The sequence below is a fragment of the Eumetopias jubatus genome, unplaced genomic scaffold (assembly GCF_037043125.1).
Source record: "Eumetopias jubatus isolate StellerSeaLion01/CBP00866 unplaced genomic scaffold, mEumJub1_p1.0 scaffold_4, whole genome shotgun sequence".
Lineage (NCBI taxonomy): Eukaryota > Metazoa > Chordata > Mammalia > Carnivora > Otariidae > Eumetopias > Eumetopias jubatus.
Genome location: NW_028274810.1, coordinates 179,608,662 through 179,625,878, shown reverse-complemented (window position 1 = coordinate 179,625,878; position 17,217 = coordinate 179,608,662). Strand labels below are relative to the sequence as shown.

The 17,217-nt window shown below is 39.3% G+C and overlaps 1 protein-coding gene across 2 annotated transcripts in view; it reads left to right on the top strand.

The window, feature by feature from the left end:
• The first annotated feature begins 7,083 nt into the window (after positions 1-7,083).
• Positions 7,084-17,217, top strand: part of UBXN2B (UBX domain protein 2B) — a 30,072-nt gene continuing 19,938 nt past the window's right edge. For both annotated transcript variants that reach the window (XM_028111118.2, XM_028111123.2), the window contains exons 1-2: positions 7,084-7,181; positions 12,998-13,101. In XM_028111118.2, the coding sequence (XP_027966919.1) occupies positions 7,101-7,181; positions 12,998-13,101 (185 nt within the window). In that variant the 5' untranslated portion in view covers positions 7,084-7,100. The remainder of the gene's footprint in view (positions 7,182-12,997; positions 13,102-17,217) is intronic.

Sequence of the window (17,217 nt, the reverse complement as noted above, 5' to 3'; positions counted from 1 at the left end):
TGCATCCCGCGTGTTGGGCATCTGGAATGCCGGCTCCAGCCAAGCTCCCGCACCCTGCCCACCAGAGATTTCATGGTCAGCCTACAGAAGCAGACAGACAGACAGCAGAACCCCTGCCACGCCGCCCCTCCTGCTCCTTCATCAAGCTGGCCTGGTGCTGCTTTGCTGGGCCTGTGTCAGGCCCCACCCTGGTAATGCACACTTGGAAAAGGGACCATCTGAGAGCCCCAGGTGCCCCTCGGACTGAGGGAGCAGTAGCCTGGGAAGACATCTGTGACCCTTCTGTCACAGAAGTTATCTCAGGGATGTATGCTTGGGATGTCCTCTATGGGAAAGGGAAGTTCTCATGTTTGCTTTATACCCTTCCATGCTCATTGAATAATTTTAACCATCACTATGCATTTTATAGATTTTTAAAACTAGTTGATACATAATGAAAAAAGTAGATGGATCAAATAGGAGAACATTTTCCTCACCCTTCCCTCTGTGCTCTCATACCCCTCAGTCCCTGGCCTCCCTTCCCTGGGTTTCTTAACGCTGGCCCTTGCACCCTCACCATTTCCTGCTCTCTGGCCTCCTCTCAGATCCTCTCAGGACCCTGGCTGTCCTACAGGGAAGCCAGGAGACTTCCGGTCAAACTTGTCTCTTCCACATAACCAGCTGGGCAAACGTGGCCACGTATTTCACCCACTCTGAGCATGTTTGCTAGTGGGTACCGGTGTTGGTGGGGATGATAATGTCTACCTCACAAGGTTGTGAGAATTTGATAGCATGATAAACATAAAGGTCCTGACATGAAGCAGGGAAGTTACTAGCCAGTCAGAGGGACAAGCAGTGACAGATGTCAGAAAGCCAGAAGGTGCTCCCATGTCAGCACTGTTTCTCTGTGGTGGTCTGCTTTTTTCTTTTATTTCTCTCTGCACCGCCATTCCTCATGACTCTCCTTAGCCCCCTGGCAGAAAATGGCTGCCCCATGCTTTGCACGTTTTAATTCCAGCCCCTGGGGCAGTCTAACCTACAAATCTGAAATCGACTCCATATCCCAGGAAAGAGAACCAGGTGGGCCAAACTTAGGTGACCACTGTCAATCCAGTGACCTGTGTTCCAGGGTCAGAGTCAGTACCTAGCCTTCCCTGAATGACACTCAAGTGATTCTAGTCTATCTGCGAGTAAAGCTGGTCTCCTTCTAAGACAAACAAACTGAAGTACATTTGGCTAAGGATCCAAATTGTCTTGGACGTAGGATGTGGGCAGATATGTATCCTCCAGGTCTTCAGTGTTTTGATGGATGGGGCTCAGGGTCCATCAGTCTAATATCCATGAGGTATTCATGCAGGCTTAGAACAGAGCTAGATAAAAGGCTCAAAAGGAATATAATAGTTATAGTATTAAAATATTTACACAGTATCACTGCTTTAGCAGCACTTAAAAATGCATAAAGTTTCAGAAATATAATTATATATAAACATTCTATAAAACGTTTTTATTTATAAGACCCACAGAAAATATCCTTTTGGAAAGTAAAAGAACCTCCTGAAACAAAAATAGTTATTTCCTTATTTATCTCTTTAGTTTATAAGGTACTCGGGTATCCTTAAGGTGAAGAACTCTCAGAATTTGTTCTCTGACATGAATTTTTGTTTCTTTCTAAATTTTCATTGAGATGTAATTGACAAAAAAATTGTGATATACTTAAAGTGTACCTGATATATATAGTGAAAGGATCCCCACAATTAAGTTAACACACCCATCACCTCCCATATTTACCATTTTAGGGGGGCAGTGGATACTTAAGATCTACTCTTCTAGAAATTTCAGTTGTACGATGTCACATTATCAACTAGAGTCACCATGCGATGCATTAGAGCCTCAGACCTTATTCATCATGCAACTCGGTTTGTACCCTTTTATAGCCTCTATCCATTTCCCCTATCCCAGCACCTGGCAACTACCATCTACTCTCTGTTTCTAAGAGTCTGGCTTTTTTTTTTTTTTAAGATTCCATATATAAATGATACCATGCAGTATTTGCCTTTCTCTGGATTATTTCACTTAGCATAATGGCATGAAATAATTATTAACCCCTGAGTTCCCTAGTGATGAAGAATGAAGAATGACCTATGGGGTTCTATGAAATACATACTCAGATCAGGCTCACTTCTCTAGGCTGGGAGGATCACTAGTGTCATTGTAGGAATTTAAAGTGAAATTTTATTTATTGCATTCTTGTTATTCACATTTACTGCCCTAATTCTGGTCTTTATTGCTGATAGTGGTGATTTGGCATGTTTGTCTTGGGGCCAAGGAAGAGAGGTGAAGGGCAGAAGCTGGGAAGAGCCTGGAGCAATGGGAAAGAAAACCACTGGATAGGTGTTAATCTTTAGAGAGAGTGCTTTCCACAAAAAGATGAAGGTTTAAGGGATAGCTTGGCTAAAGTTTGCAATAAAATCAATTAATAAAACTTGGTTACCCTAGATGCTTTAAATAGTTTTTTTAATTTTTTGGAGTATAACTGACATACTATTTTCAAGTGTACAACGTAGTGATTCAACTTCTCTGCTTTATGCTATGCTCACAAGTGTAGCTACCGTCTGTCACCATACAACACTATTACAATATCATTGACTATATTCTCTATGCTATGTCTTTTATTCCCATGATTTATTCATTCCATATATGGAAGCCTGTGTCTCCCTCTCTCCTTCACCCATTTTGCCCTCCCCCCCCACCCAGACCCCCTCTGACAGCCACCAGTTTGTTCTTTGTATTTATGGGTCTTCTTCTGCTTTTTGTTTGCTTGTTTATTCATTTGGTTTGTTTTTTAGGTTCCACATATGCGTGAAATCAGATGCTATTTGTCTTTCTCTGTCTGACTTGAATCATTTAGGATAATACCATCTACGTCCATCCATGTTGTTGCAGATGTCAAAATCTCATGCTTTCTAAAGAAAAAAGGGATCTCATCCTTTCTTATGGCTGAGTAATATTCATACACATATATAATTCATATGTATATAAATATTATCCCCATATCTTGGCTCTTATGAATAACACTGTAGTAACATAGGAGTATATCAATCTTTTTGAATTAGTGTTTTCATTTTCTTTGGGTAAATACCCAGCAGTGGAATTATTGGATCATATGGTATTTCTATATTTCATCTTTTGAGGAACCTCCTAAATAATTTTTTTAAACTTTTTTCCCCAGCTTATTTTGCAGTGAGTAGAAACAACCACTGCAAATTTCACATCACCAATTCAACTCTCTCCCCCCCAAATTCAGCTTTACATTTCTACAGAATAACAATCACAGTAATATATCTAATCCTCTACATTTTATATAACACTGTATCCCTGAGAATTTTACCTTCTCTGTTCAGTCCAGATTGGGAGGAATCCGAAGCTGCAGTTGGATTCTCAAGTTCCAGGCAAGCCTGTGTGCTGGTCCTCCCTCTAGTGGACATTTTTTACACTGCAATGCTTTTTTGTTTGTTTCTGTTTTTGGTTTTTTTTTAAGCAGGAGCACTTCTTCATAGGCCAAGAAACATCTCATAAAGCCAAGAATAATCAGAAGATAATCTCAAAAGATCCCTGCATGATCAAAAATGCATGAATCTAAGAAGATGAAGCTGATTGTATTCGCCAGAATTTGCAGAGCACTTGTTAAAAAGAAATAGCTCCTTAAGAGCTCGGTGTGGCAGATAAAACCCCAAGAGATGGCTCATTAATAATTATTTTTCAACTGTTTGTTCTGACTGATAAAGGATGGGGAGTTTGCATTTGGGAACTGGAAAGAAAGAAATTCTATCCTCCCCCTGAGGATGGTGTAGCATGGTAAAAAGGGACCACAGAAAATACATGTTAAGTCAAGTGTTCATTTGGAGCAACCTGAGATGCTGAACCCTTCCCTGGAGAGCGGATTTGTAGGTCCTATTGTGGAAAATGGTGATGATGCTGAATTCTATGTGCTGGGTGATCTGGGGTTCCGGAGGTGATGGGCTGAGACACAGACCAGAGTCTGAAGGGACAGCTGAATGGAGGAGCCCAACATTACCACCATGGTCCTTTGCTGGAGAGCTGCGTAAATCCATGATGCTCAGATGCCTCGGGGTCAATACTACTGTAGTGGTTGAAAGAATCAAAAGCAATGCTGTGAGTCAGTGTTTCCCAGGACAGGAAATGACGACATATGTGTCGCTTGCTGACAGAAGTGACCGTCCAGGGCCTGTTCAGGGTGACCTCAGACCTTGTGTTGCTTTCCAAGACCCAGGGGCGCCAGTATCTCAGCACAACTCTAGCCTACTGAAGGTACCCCTGCAGTAGACAGTCTGCACACGGGGTGCTGGAATGTCAGGGGCTTGGTCAATGGGACTAACAATAGACCCCTAGACAAGGCCACGGTCTGAGGCCTCTCCTGGTCTTACACAACTCTAACACTGATCTCTCTGGGTCATCATGTTCTGTGTCATCTTGTCATATTAGAATGGCCTCCTTTATTGAATGCTGCCTGCCTGGCTTCAACCAGGCATCTAAATCCTGTGGGCATTTACTTATAGCTCTATTTTTAGTCACAGGTGGATAGAAATATGCTGCTACCATTTTGGTGGCTGCCCCTCTTCCTTTATTTGTATGTTTGCTCTATATGGTCATTTTTCTCTGTCTAGACACTTCACGAACGGACAAAGGTGGTAACACATTACACAACTGAGGACAGGGAAGTAAGCAAAAAGGGGAGAAAATGGCTCTGGACAGACAAAATAGATATTGCAAAGCTCATGTGTAAGACTGATGTAATGTTTGCACAATTCTGAAACCAGAGAACAGTTCTCGCATCTCTTACTGCCGTGATGAAGGGGAAATCTCAGGGCTTTTACAGCTTTCTGGGAAACTTGCAGTGATGATTACCCCAATTTACTAAGCATCTTTTTCTTAGTTACATTTCCTAGTTGACTATTGTTGGGGAAGGTCATCCAAAAAACATGACCACTGGAAGACATTTGCAAATGATACATCTGATGAAGGATTAATATCCAAAATATATAAAGAACTTATACAACTCAACACACACAAAAAAAACAAATAATCCAATTTAAAAATGGGCAGAAGACATGAACAGACATTTCTCCAAAGAAGACATCCAGATGGCCAGCAGACACATGAAAAGACGCTCAATATCACTCATCATGAGGGAAATCCTGATGAAAACTACAATGCGCTATCACCTCATACCTATCAGAATGGCTAAAACCAAAAACACAAGAAACAACAAATGCTGACCAGGATTGTGGAGAAAAAAGAACATACTTGCTCTGTTGGTGGGAATGCAAACTGGTGCAGCCCCTCTGGAAAACAGTATGGAGGCTCATCAAAAAATTAAAAATAGAACTACCCTGTGATTCAGCAATCACACTACTGGGTATTTACCCAAAGAATACAAAAACATTAATTCAAAGGGATATGTGCACTCCTATGTTTATTGCAGCATCATTCACAATAGCCAAATTATGGAAGCAACCTGTGTCCATCGACAGGTGAATAGATAAAGGAGATGTGCTATATATATACAATGGAATATTATTTGGCCATAAAAAGAATGAAATCTTGCCATTTGCAAGAACGTGGATAGAGCTAGAGAGTATAAGGTTAAGTGAAACAAGTCAGAGAAAGACAAATACCATATGATTTCATTCATATGTGGAATTTAAGTACCAAAACAAATGAACAAAAGAGAAAAAAGGGAGAGGGAGACAAACCAAAAAAACAGACTCTGAACTATACTATAGAGAACAAACTGCTGGTTGCCAGAGGGGGTGGGGGATGGGTGAAGTAGGTGAGGGGGGTTAAGAGTATACTTACACTAATGTGGGCTCTAATGTGCATTTGAGAATCACTGGCTCAGAGGTGATGTTCAATCTCTTCGCTAAGGCAGGATCTTTCAGAATCTGTCCTAAGCCTACATCTCCTATCTAGATCTATACCCCACAACCCCATTACTATCTTTTGTCATTTCTTCTAAGCTTCAACCATGTAGTACTTTATCAACAAGGACACGGTATCTCAAACCAACGCCATTCCTTTTGGTCCCTTTTGGTCCAAAGTCTATTGGAAACACTTATCCTTTAAGATTCAGCCAAAACGTCATTGGCTCTATGGGACTTAAGAAGAGCCAGGGATTTCTAGGGCAGAACGTTGTATTAAAAAGAATACTGGGACAACACATGCCAGGTTTGGTATCTGGTACTGCCATTCACAACAGGTGAACGTAGCTGTTACTTATCTGGTTTCCTTGGGTATAACACGGTAATAATAATGCTTAACTAACAGGGAGATAGAGGAGATCACACATGGAATGCACCTACGATGGTGCACATAGCAGGCACCAACAGAATACTCTCCTTCACACCCCACATCCCACTCATAACATTCAATGCAAAGCTCTCTTGCAAATTGCATTTTATTATCTGTTTATATCTCTCTTTCCCCCACTAGGTTGTGAGTTTTATAATGACCAGGACTACTGCTTTCTACCTTTGCATCCCCGGGGCATAAAAGTGCCTGGAATAAGACAGTAGTTTAACAAATCTCAGATGAATGCAGAGGGTTTAGTAGCCTCCAGTTCTGAGTGCAAAGAGCTTTAACGGTGTTTTTCATCCTCAACACCAATTCACGCATTGGGCGCGACGTACCACCCAGTCTTCGGTAGGGAAGATGAGAGAATTTGACCAAGACGAGTAAAGTAAGGTTGCCGTTTTTATTAGACAATGCATCAGGAGGATGTTTTCACTGTTGAGTTAAAAGAACCTGAAAGTCTATGCTGCCCTCTAGAGTGGCCTACAGTGCCTTCAGGCGTGCTGCAGAGAGAACCTAAGGCTTACGTAGACGCGTCCCTGCGGAGAAATCCTTTGTACCAGTTTCCTTTAAGTAAAAGAAGAATACAGAACTGGAAGGCTGGCGCCGGAAGACTGAGACGCGCGCCCGGTGCTGGGGGGAAGTGGGAGCGCGTAGGCACCGCCCCTCCCGCGGTTGCCTGGTAACCGGCCCCGGAAGGCGCGGAAGGCGCGGAAGGCGCCTCGGCGCAGGCGCTGGCGGGCCGGTGAAAGATGGCGGAAGGTGGCGGCGCCGAGCCGGGGGAGCAGGAGAGGTCCTCTGGGCCGCGGCCCCCGAGCGCGCGGGATCTGCAGGTGCGGCGAGCGGCCGAGGGCGGGGCGCGGCGGCGGGTGACGGCGCGGAGGGGTGCGTGTCGGAGTCCGCCCCTGGCCTCGGCTGAGCCCTTGCCCAGACCCCACCTGGGGACTGAATTGTGACTCCGGGGTCGCAGGTCTCCTCAGGGCGGTGCATCGAACAGTGGTTTTCGTGGAAACAAGTGCCCGAGCCCAACTCTCTGTTGCCCGGGCCTCATTCCCCCTCCACCCGATTTGCAATTTAAGAAGCAGCTGTTTCGAATGGCATTGTGTGCGGTCAGTTGAGTGGTTCACTGGTTGGTGCTTCCTTCAGAGGACTTATTGTAGAAGAAAGCTTTACTGTGCCCGTGGGAAATCAGGATCACTTTATGAGTAGTAACATGTGTGCTGGTTTGATCTTTCTTGTCTTGGATGCTGTTTCTGTCTGGATTACTTTTATATAAAAATGCTTCCTTTTTATCAGCTAGCTTTTCCCTTTTAAAAGTGAGCTAAAGTATTCCATCCTACGGCTGCACCGCCCAGTTGTCAAAGCTACCGTCTATGAAACATTGCACAGAAGAAACAGCGAAATAAAACTTCATGGTGACATTAGTGAGCTAAATACCAATGCACCAGATCTCGCTTTTTCAGATGCTTAATACTGCTTTGCTCATTTAGGCGGTTTTTTTTTTTCTGTCTCCTAAGACCATTGATAAAATCAACAAGTAAACAGTCATAAGGAGTTGTGTTATTAAAAGTAAATGACACCAAATCTACATGCCTCGGTAGAAGAGTTCTGTTACAGTTACTTCTACTTCGAACAAGCATTGACCACCTGCCGTGCAACATACTGCTAAACTCCACCAATGCAGAGATGAATAGGACATCAAATCTATAGTTAGTGGTGGACACTGTTGAAGGGGATAGAAGTGTAAAAAGCATGTCCATCTATTTTTTGCAGAAATAATATATGAATATATTGGCCATGACATTTTAAGGTGGAGTACGATTGAATGCCAAATTAAGCAGTACATAAAATGAAGAATTCGGAGAATGGAGAACTCAGTGTCAGGTTAGAAGATGAACCGAATGTGGAATAATTCCAGTGCTCTTAAGTCAATTCAAGTAGTAGTAAAGTCAGTTAAGTAGTAAACAGGATCAAGGAATAGGATCTGCCTCATCTTTTCTATGGTAGACTACCATCACTAAGAGGCACTAAGAGGCAACATGGGACATTGAGAAAAAATAGAGTTTCTGGTTAGATCAATTTCTGTTTGCATCTTGGACCTGTCACTTAGTAGGCCTGTGAATGTAAGAGAAATGTCTTAACCTTTCTGATCCTCCGTGTTTTTATTTGTAAACTAGGGGTGATGTTGGTGGTGTCAAGGATGAAATGTCCATAAAGTGCCCATGCCACTCCCATATTATCCTGGCTCTGTACTTGCTTGGTAAATATTTGGTTCCTTTTTCTTTAAAGGAGGAAAATGCTGTAACTTTAACTGGTTAGTCCATTCTAATGCCATTAAAGTTAAAACTATATAACTTAATGTCCTTTCTCTAATTTCATTCTATTCTTTTCATGTGAAAAATGAGAGCAGCTTGGCTAATGATTGCCTAATACTTGGCAAATTTACAGACTTAATCCAGCAGATTAATATATGATTAATGATTGGTGATATTTTGGTAGATGTCACTAATTGAAAGAATGCCTTCCTCTTCACCATCAATTAGAGGATAGGGATTTGTTTTTAAGACTTTTTTTTTTTTTAATCTATTTGACAGCTAGAGAGAGCAGAAGCAGGTTGAGTGGGAGAGGGAGAAGCAAGCTCCTCGCTGAGCAGGGAGCCTGATGTGGGGCTCCGTCCCAAGACCCTAGGATCATGACTTGAGCCGAAGGCAGACGCTTAACTGACTGAGCCACCCAGGCTCGGGGATTTTTTTTTTTTTTAATCTACTTTCTGGTAGTTATGTTGGTAGGTAGATAACTGTTTTTTTATAAATGTGATTTGGATATCAAATACACTAAGTATTGATAATGTTTCCTTTAGAATTTAATAAATCTGAAGAACTTGCTAAGAAACCTAAAAACAACCAAAGTGATGATGTACAAAGAAATAGAGTATGTTTAAAAGAAATAGAGTAGGTTTAAAAGAAGTGAATAATGTTCTTCTCCCCAACTAGTTTTTTGAATAGTGATTACTATTTGATTATCTTGTTATTGTTTAATCAAGCCGTGCTTATCTTAAGTGTAATTTTCAGTAAATACTTCCTACTTTCTGGACAGCTTGCTTTAAGAGTCAGTCATTCACAGTGTTATAGAGGAAAAGGGAGATATTACTAATTGGAACAAGCAAAAGATACCCTAAGTATGCATATCTTAGCTGCCAGGCAGTGTAGGGTTTGTTGGCATCTAAATCAGGAAAGTTCCTCATTTAGCACAGGAGGAAACATGGATGATTGTCTCCCAGAAAGCCTCCCAGCACTGTGAGCCTCTGACATAATCCGCAGAAATCTCCTGTGGATCTCAAACCAAGAGCAGATCTTAGCTCCCTTCATTCCCCCCAAATTGGGAAACGTTCAATGGAAAGGTTTAGGATGGGATTGTTAGTGACAGCCCTCGCCCTCAAAACCTCAGTGTTTATTAGTATTTCTGAACATTTTCTGAGACCTTTATCTCTCCTGGTTCCCCTCAGTCTACTAACATGGGTTTAATAGTCGGTTAACATATTTAAGTGTATGCTTCTGTCCCGGTTTTCCTCCAGAATAATATCAAAGGAAGAAGATTTCTGTTCTTAATTCTGTATTTCCATATAGATTGGAGTTGGAGGATAATTAGAGATAACTTCAGTATTTATTAGGGTTAGAATATCAGTATTCCATAGTATTGGTTCTCAATTTTAGCATGCATCAGAATCCTCTGGAAGGCTTGATACAGCACAGATTGCAGGGCCCCACCCCAGAGTTTTTCATTCATTAGGTCTAGGGTGGGGCTGGAGCATCTGTATTTTCAAAGGTTCCCAGGTGATGCTGATATTGCTGTTCTATATTTTAAAAAATCACTATGTTACCTTCTGGCAATTGTCGCTCTAAGACTGAGAATTGCAGTAATTTTAATCTTTTGCTTTATACCTGATTTTCTCGTTCTTAATTACTTTGCTCTCAGGTTTCTTTTCATGTTCTTCACATTGCGAAATCTAAAGCAAAGATTATCAGTGCTTACATACTTTATTCCTTCTGTGTAATTGAAATAGCTTCATAATCTAATTGTGTAGCCTGTGGAACACTCCGTCCTGTTAATTCACAATGATTCATTACTTCACAATGCACATATTCTTATCTCTTTATTTGATATTTAGTTGTTCTATTTGTTTTGACCAGTACTTTATTTTGATCAGTTTAAATAATCATTTCCTCTTCTAGTGTGGTGTCATTTGCTATGTCAACTACCATAAATTAAATTTCTTTATAATATTTACTAATGAACTTATACCATTTGATGCTGCAGGGAGATAATGAATCCCAGCAATAATTCCCTCTAAATATCATTCATTTTCCTTTTAGTAATGCACGATTAATAACTAAGACCTTTTCAGCTAGGTGGACTCCCTGCTCTAATACAATTTACCCCATATTCCTATCTTGTTAATATATATTAATATCTTATTAATATATATATTCCACAGAATCAAAACACATTATTTGCTTTATTCATTTATTTTATAGAAGAAAATTAGTTGATTGACAGGGTTTGTTCAAATCTTCTTGAACAAAAAACAAGATAAAGAACTATATAGAAAATGTAATCTGAGTTTTAAAATATATAACTTGGGGCATGTAGATGGCTCAGTTGGTTAAGCCTCTGCCTTCAGCTCAGGTCATGATCCTGGAGTCCTGGGATCAAGCCCCATGTTGATCCAGCTCCCTTCTCAGTTGAGAGTCTGCTTCTCCCTCTGCCTCTCCCTCTGCTCATGCTCTCTCTCTCTCTCTCTCTCACTCTCTCTCAAATAAATTTTTAAAAATCTACAACTTTATATTTATTATCTACATAATTCAACATGAATTTGTTTCGTGTCCATGAAGTACTATATTAGAAACCATCTAGGAAACCTAAATTATAGTAGGAAGGATAAAACCGTGAGAAAGGTACACAAGTGATGACAATATAATGTTTATAAATGTTAATAATAGAATAGCATATACAATGAGGAGTTAGGAAAGAAATATCATTTAGTTAAGAAAACTAGAAAAGGCTTTGTGAAGGATGGCTGAAGTGGGCCTTTGCAATATAGGTAACATTTCCATTGATGGGATTAGAAATCACATAAAAGTAATTCATAGAGCTGAAATAATCAGCTCAGGAGGAACTTCCATAAAGGAATACTGTTTTGAACAGATTTCAGGGAGGTAAAATTTCTGAAAACTTTGGACCCAAGTAGTCAGGCAGAGTGTCTGTCTCCGTCTCTCTCATTTGTTTTGTTTTCATCTTGGAGGGGCTAGGGTGGGAGGAGACTATAATGTGTAGATAACACTGAATAAGGAAATCTTGGGGAAAATGAAACACTGATAATAGTCATTGTTAAACATTTTTTAATATCTTCTAGTAATGGAGCACTTGCCTTGTGCTTCACATGCATGCTGTGATCCTTAAAATGACCCTCTAAGGTAATTTTTTAAAACAGACATTTAAAGATGAGGGAACCATGGCACAGAGAAGTTAAATAAAATGCCCAAGGTCACACCATAGGAACCCAAGTTACTTTTAATTCAGTTCTTTCAGATTACAGAGCACTTTCATAATTAGGATTTCTAACAGAATTGCCATGTTAGAAATATGAAAGTTGATGTAGGTGTATGGGGATGGGGTAAGGAGTAAAAATTAGGGAGGAAAAAAATCCTTTGGTTTTTGTTTTTTGTGTGTGTATATTTTAAAAGTTGACTAATAGAATCTTCAAAGAAGTAACTTTGCCCCAGTTCTTCTTTTCCTTCTGTTGAAAGAAGCCCTGGAGGTAGTTTTCATATCTCTTGTTTTTCTGGAAGGAGCACTTTATCTGGTTTTTTAGGGGGATTTGGTTTTTTGTTATTTTTTTTTTCCAAAAGATTTTCGGGGATTATGATCATGCCAATTACGGGAGCATTAAGGGAAGTTTTTGAACTCTTGTCCAAAATGGAACAAAATAACAATGCTGAAATATTTGGATAACTTTTTAAAATTCCAATTTCAAAAACTGTTGTGTTTATTTCATTTAAAAGTACCCAGCCATATATTTATAATGCATAATTTGGTAATATTACTTTCTAAAATTTATATAATCCATATATATAATACATTGTCTTATATTTTTAAAATTCATTTTCCTAAACTTGATGAAATTTACGTCAGGTAGACTTTTAAAGAGAATAATTTTGAAATTATTGTATGTGCTTGGGTTTTAAAAACTTGAACAGCTAAATGAAAAAATTTTATGAGATTTGATGAGAGCAGGCTGACATTAGTGTGAAAAATCTTCAAGTATTTTTTTTTTATTATAGGAAAATTGTAGGCTCAGCTTTGAAAATGATCTGTTACCAAATAGTTTTTGAAACAGTTGAATAGTTAATTGAAAATAAGTAAGCAGTTATGGTAACTTTAATGTATTCCAGTATATGTGGCATTTTGGTTAGTTTTATCAAGTGAGGGATACATTGGTTTTATTTTGGAAGGGGGTCATCTGAAACAGCAGCCTTTATTTTTCATTAGAAATTTGTACTACACAATCACGTGTTCTAGTCATAATTTCTACTTGTGTAGAATAGTTCAGTCCTATGTTATACTTTATAACAAACCTGTTGTTTTATAGTTGGCCTTGGCAGAATTATATGAAGATGAAGTGAAATGCAAATCTTCCAAATCTGATAGACCCAAAGCTACAGTCTTTAAAAGCCCACGAACACCACCTCAAAGGTAAGTTTTGTTTTGTTTTTGTCTTGTTTGAGTTTTAAACATTGTATTTCTTTTTAGTTCACTAATCCTAAATTATTTTAAATGGTCTTGGGAATTTTCTTTAAAACTGTAATATTATATTATTATAAATTATAATATTATTATATATTATATATTAATATTATAAAATTAAACTATAATATATTATAATATTATAATATAATAATAAAATAAATATTATTTAGGTAGTATTCCTAAAATGGTAATAGTCAGAAAGCTAAAAGAAATGGAAAAATTGGGATGCCTGGATGGCTTAGTCAGTTAAGCATCTGACTTTGGCTCAGGGTCCTGGGATCGAGTCCCGCATTGGGCTCCTTGCTCAGCGGGGAGCCTGCTTCTCCATCTGCCCTGCTGATCCCCCTGCTTGTGCTCTCTCTCTCTCACAAATAAAATCTTTAAAAAAGAAAGAAAGAAACGGAAAAGTTATCTTAAATACCTAATACTTTGGTAGACATGATAAAGAAATATACACTGAATAGTATTTTTCTTAGACACAGTGGTTCTTTTTGAGTCATAGGATGCATTGAGGATCTGACAAAAGCTATAGCCCCTCTCCCTGCAAAACAGCATTTATACACAATTTTGTCAGTTGTTTTTAAGGACTTGTGTTTCTGAAAACCCACTCATGGAGCCCGTATGTGCCTTTTGCCCTCCATTTAAGAATCTAGAACCTGGGGCACCTGGGTGACTCAGTCGGTCCTGGGATCAAGCCCTGCATTCAGCTCCCTCCTTGGTGGGGAGCCTGCTTCTCCCTCTTCCTCTGCCTGCTGCTCTGCCTATTTGTGCACTCGCACTCTCTCTCTCTGTCAAATAAATAAAAAAAATCTTAAAAAAAGAATCTAGAACTCCAGGAACCTATGTTTGCACTGAATGATGACCCATCTAATAAGTGATCTCCTATATAGAATTTGCTGTTGTTAAAATCCCTGAACTAGAAAGGGAGCCAGCCATGAAGATTTAGGAGATGAGAGCCAGGTATACTTTATTACCATGGATTTTCTTGTTTGTAGGAATATTTTCATTAGTGTCTTTTTAATACTGCAAATCTCCTTACTGGGGAGAAACTTGGAATTTTTCTAATACATCTTCTTCACAGACGGTCTGTCATTTTACCAGAAGTTTAAAAATTCACTGGAAATTGTTCTTTCCTTTTTGTCTGTCACTTTCCACTTCCTTTTTTTCTGTAGGGGAGCTAAAAATGACATACCTTTTTGGACCTGAATGAGAAGAAAGAATATTAATTTTTTCCCAAACTTTTTATTTTATTTTCAAACCCATAGGTAATCAAAAGATTAGTACAGTGAATATATGCTGAATATGTGTCACCTGTATTCACCAGTTGTTAGCATGTTACAGCATTACATTCATGCAAGTGCTCTTTTACGCAACTATTTGAAAGCAAATTGCAGTCATCATAACACTCCATCCCTAAATACTTCAGCATGCATCTCCTAAGAAGAAGCACATACCCTTTATAACCCTGATAACATATCACACCTTAGAAAATGAATAGTAATTTCATAAAATCATTTAATATATAGTCCATAGTCAGATATGTCTTCGAGCCTTTTTCAGATTTAGGATGTAACCAATGGCCATGCATTCCACCTGATTATGCCTGTTTTGAATCTCAATCCAGAGCATTCTTCCCACCTTTTTGTTGTTTGTTCTTAGCTTATTATATAATCTAAAATTTATTAAATTGAGAGGTACCTGGGTGGCTCAGTTGGTTGAGCCACAGACTCTTGGTTTCAACTCAAGTCATGATATCAGGATTGTGGGATTGAGCCCCATGTTGGGCTCTGGGCTAAGTGCAGAACCTGCTTGAAATTCTCTCTCTCCTTCTGTCCCTCCCCGCCCCCCCGCTCTCTCTCTCTAAAATAAATAAATAATCTTTTAAAAATAATAAAATAAAATGTATTAACTGACATTCATTTTCATTTGGCACTGGGCCCCACAAATTATGTAGCCAGTCCTAGATAGAGCCATGTTACGGACAGCCTCGAAAGCCAAGGGGAGTTGTATTTGTGTAGAAGGCAGTGGAACACCATATGTGTTTTTAAATGTAAATTTTATGATAAAAACTGTAATATAGTGATAAAAGCTTTGATTTTAGAGATAGATACACCTCTGTTCTAATTTTTTTTCTCTCTGTTCTAATAAGGTTTTGCCAATGGACAAATTTTTTAAATTCCCTAAGCTTTAGTTTTATCTGTAAATTAGGGATAATACCATTGTTAGGAGGATTAAGTGAGCACATAGTTACACCTTGATAACTGTTAACTATTATTATTACATATTTAGAAAAATAGGACTGGTGATGGAGTGCAAAATTAATTGTAACAGGGAAAACAAGATAAGGAGACAAATTAAGAAAACAGTTATGGTAATCTAAAGAATGTGCTAATAAAATTTTGGATTAAAATGGCATCAATGGAATGGAGGAGAAAGCTGAAATCAGTGTGGGAGACTTGCAAAGAATTTAGTGTAGAAACTTGATGACATGGGATATAGGGAGCAAAGGAATGAGAAATCGAAACCTAAAGGTTCTTAATCTGGTTTTCAGGAAAAAATGTGATTGTTAATGGGAAGGTTTATGTGAGGAATATAGGTTTAGTTTTGGAGAGATGAACTTGATTCAGTAGGTGCTTTTAAATTCAGCCCCTCAGTGGGGTGTCTGGGTGGCACAGTCACTTAAGCTTCTGACTTGGTTTGGCTCGGGTCATGATATCAGGATCATGAGATCCAGTCCAGTGATGGGCTCTGTGTTCAGCAGGGGGTTTGCTTGAGACTCTCTCTTTCCCTCCGCCCCTCCCCTGCTCACTCGCACTCTCTCTATCTCTCCCTAAAATAAATAAATCTTTGAAAAATTAGTTAATTAATTCCGCACTTGACCATAAGTCACAGGGTGTTAAAAACATATTTGAGAGTCATCTGTAGAGGAGGTTGTTATCTGTGGGAGTGCACAAATGTTTTGATGATCAGGAGTTTAAGTAGAGAACGAGAGTCAAGGATATAGGCATACTTAATTATGAAAGAGGAGAAATGGATGGATTGTGTATCGAAATACAAAAGGAAATGTAAATAGGAAAACAGTATATAATAAAACAATAAAATATAACATAAAAAGAAAACAATAAAACTTCTGGAAGAAAATGGAGTATCTCCATGACCTTCAGGTAGGCAAAGATTTCTTAAACAGGAAATAAAATCATGAGCCGTAAAGGAGGTAGTAAATCTTTTCCCACATCAGACTTTTCCTGTAAGGTCTCTAACCACGACTGACGTAAAAAGGAACTATATAGTTGTACTTTCCAGAATAGAGACACAGGACAGGGAGGGAAGGGGCTGCAGCAGGAAGCTTTTCCTTTTGTTTTCCTTTCCCCCTCCGCTTCCCTTTCTGTCTCATAGCTGCCTTACATCAGAGCTCCTCCTCACACTACTGCTCATCTTCAGAGCCAGCTATGGTATTGTTTGGCCTTGCTTGCTACACCAGGCCCTCTGAGTCTAAGCTTGGCAGGAAGGCTTCCTCTGACTCCTGCTCTGGGCAAACTCACCTCTGTACTTGCCCGGTACACTAGCAGGATGGAGGACAGCCCACCTTACCCCTGCCCCTAGCAGTTAGGAGTTAGTCTTATGTTCATAGGGTTCTGCTGTTGATTGGTTCTCCAGGTGGATTTGTTCTCCAGGTGGATTTTTCCTTCACTTACAGTGAATTGAGAGCTACCCTGCCCTTCCCTCTTTCCTGTTCAGTTTTGCATGTACTAGTTTTGCAGAAGGTCTTGAAGGTGACCTCTGTTCCTAGCCTCTGGCGCTGATATAATTTTTTTTGTTTTGTGAGACAGTTCAGTACAAAGTTGGAACTGGATTGGAGGGTAGAGGTAGTTAAACATATGAGCTTTGATTGTTACCTTATTCCGGCAGTCTCCATGTTGATATTTCATTGGCTATATTTTCTAATATTCTTGACTAAAAAAAATCTTGAAAGATGAAGTAGATAAAATCTTATGTAAAAAATTAGGTGAATTTTTATATTCCCTAAGACCATTATGAAGTTGGAGTCAGACTAGAAATTAG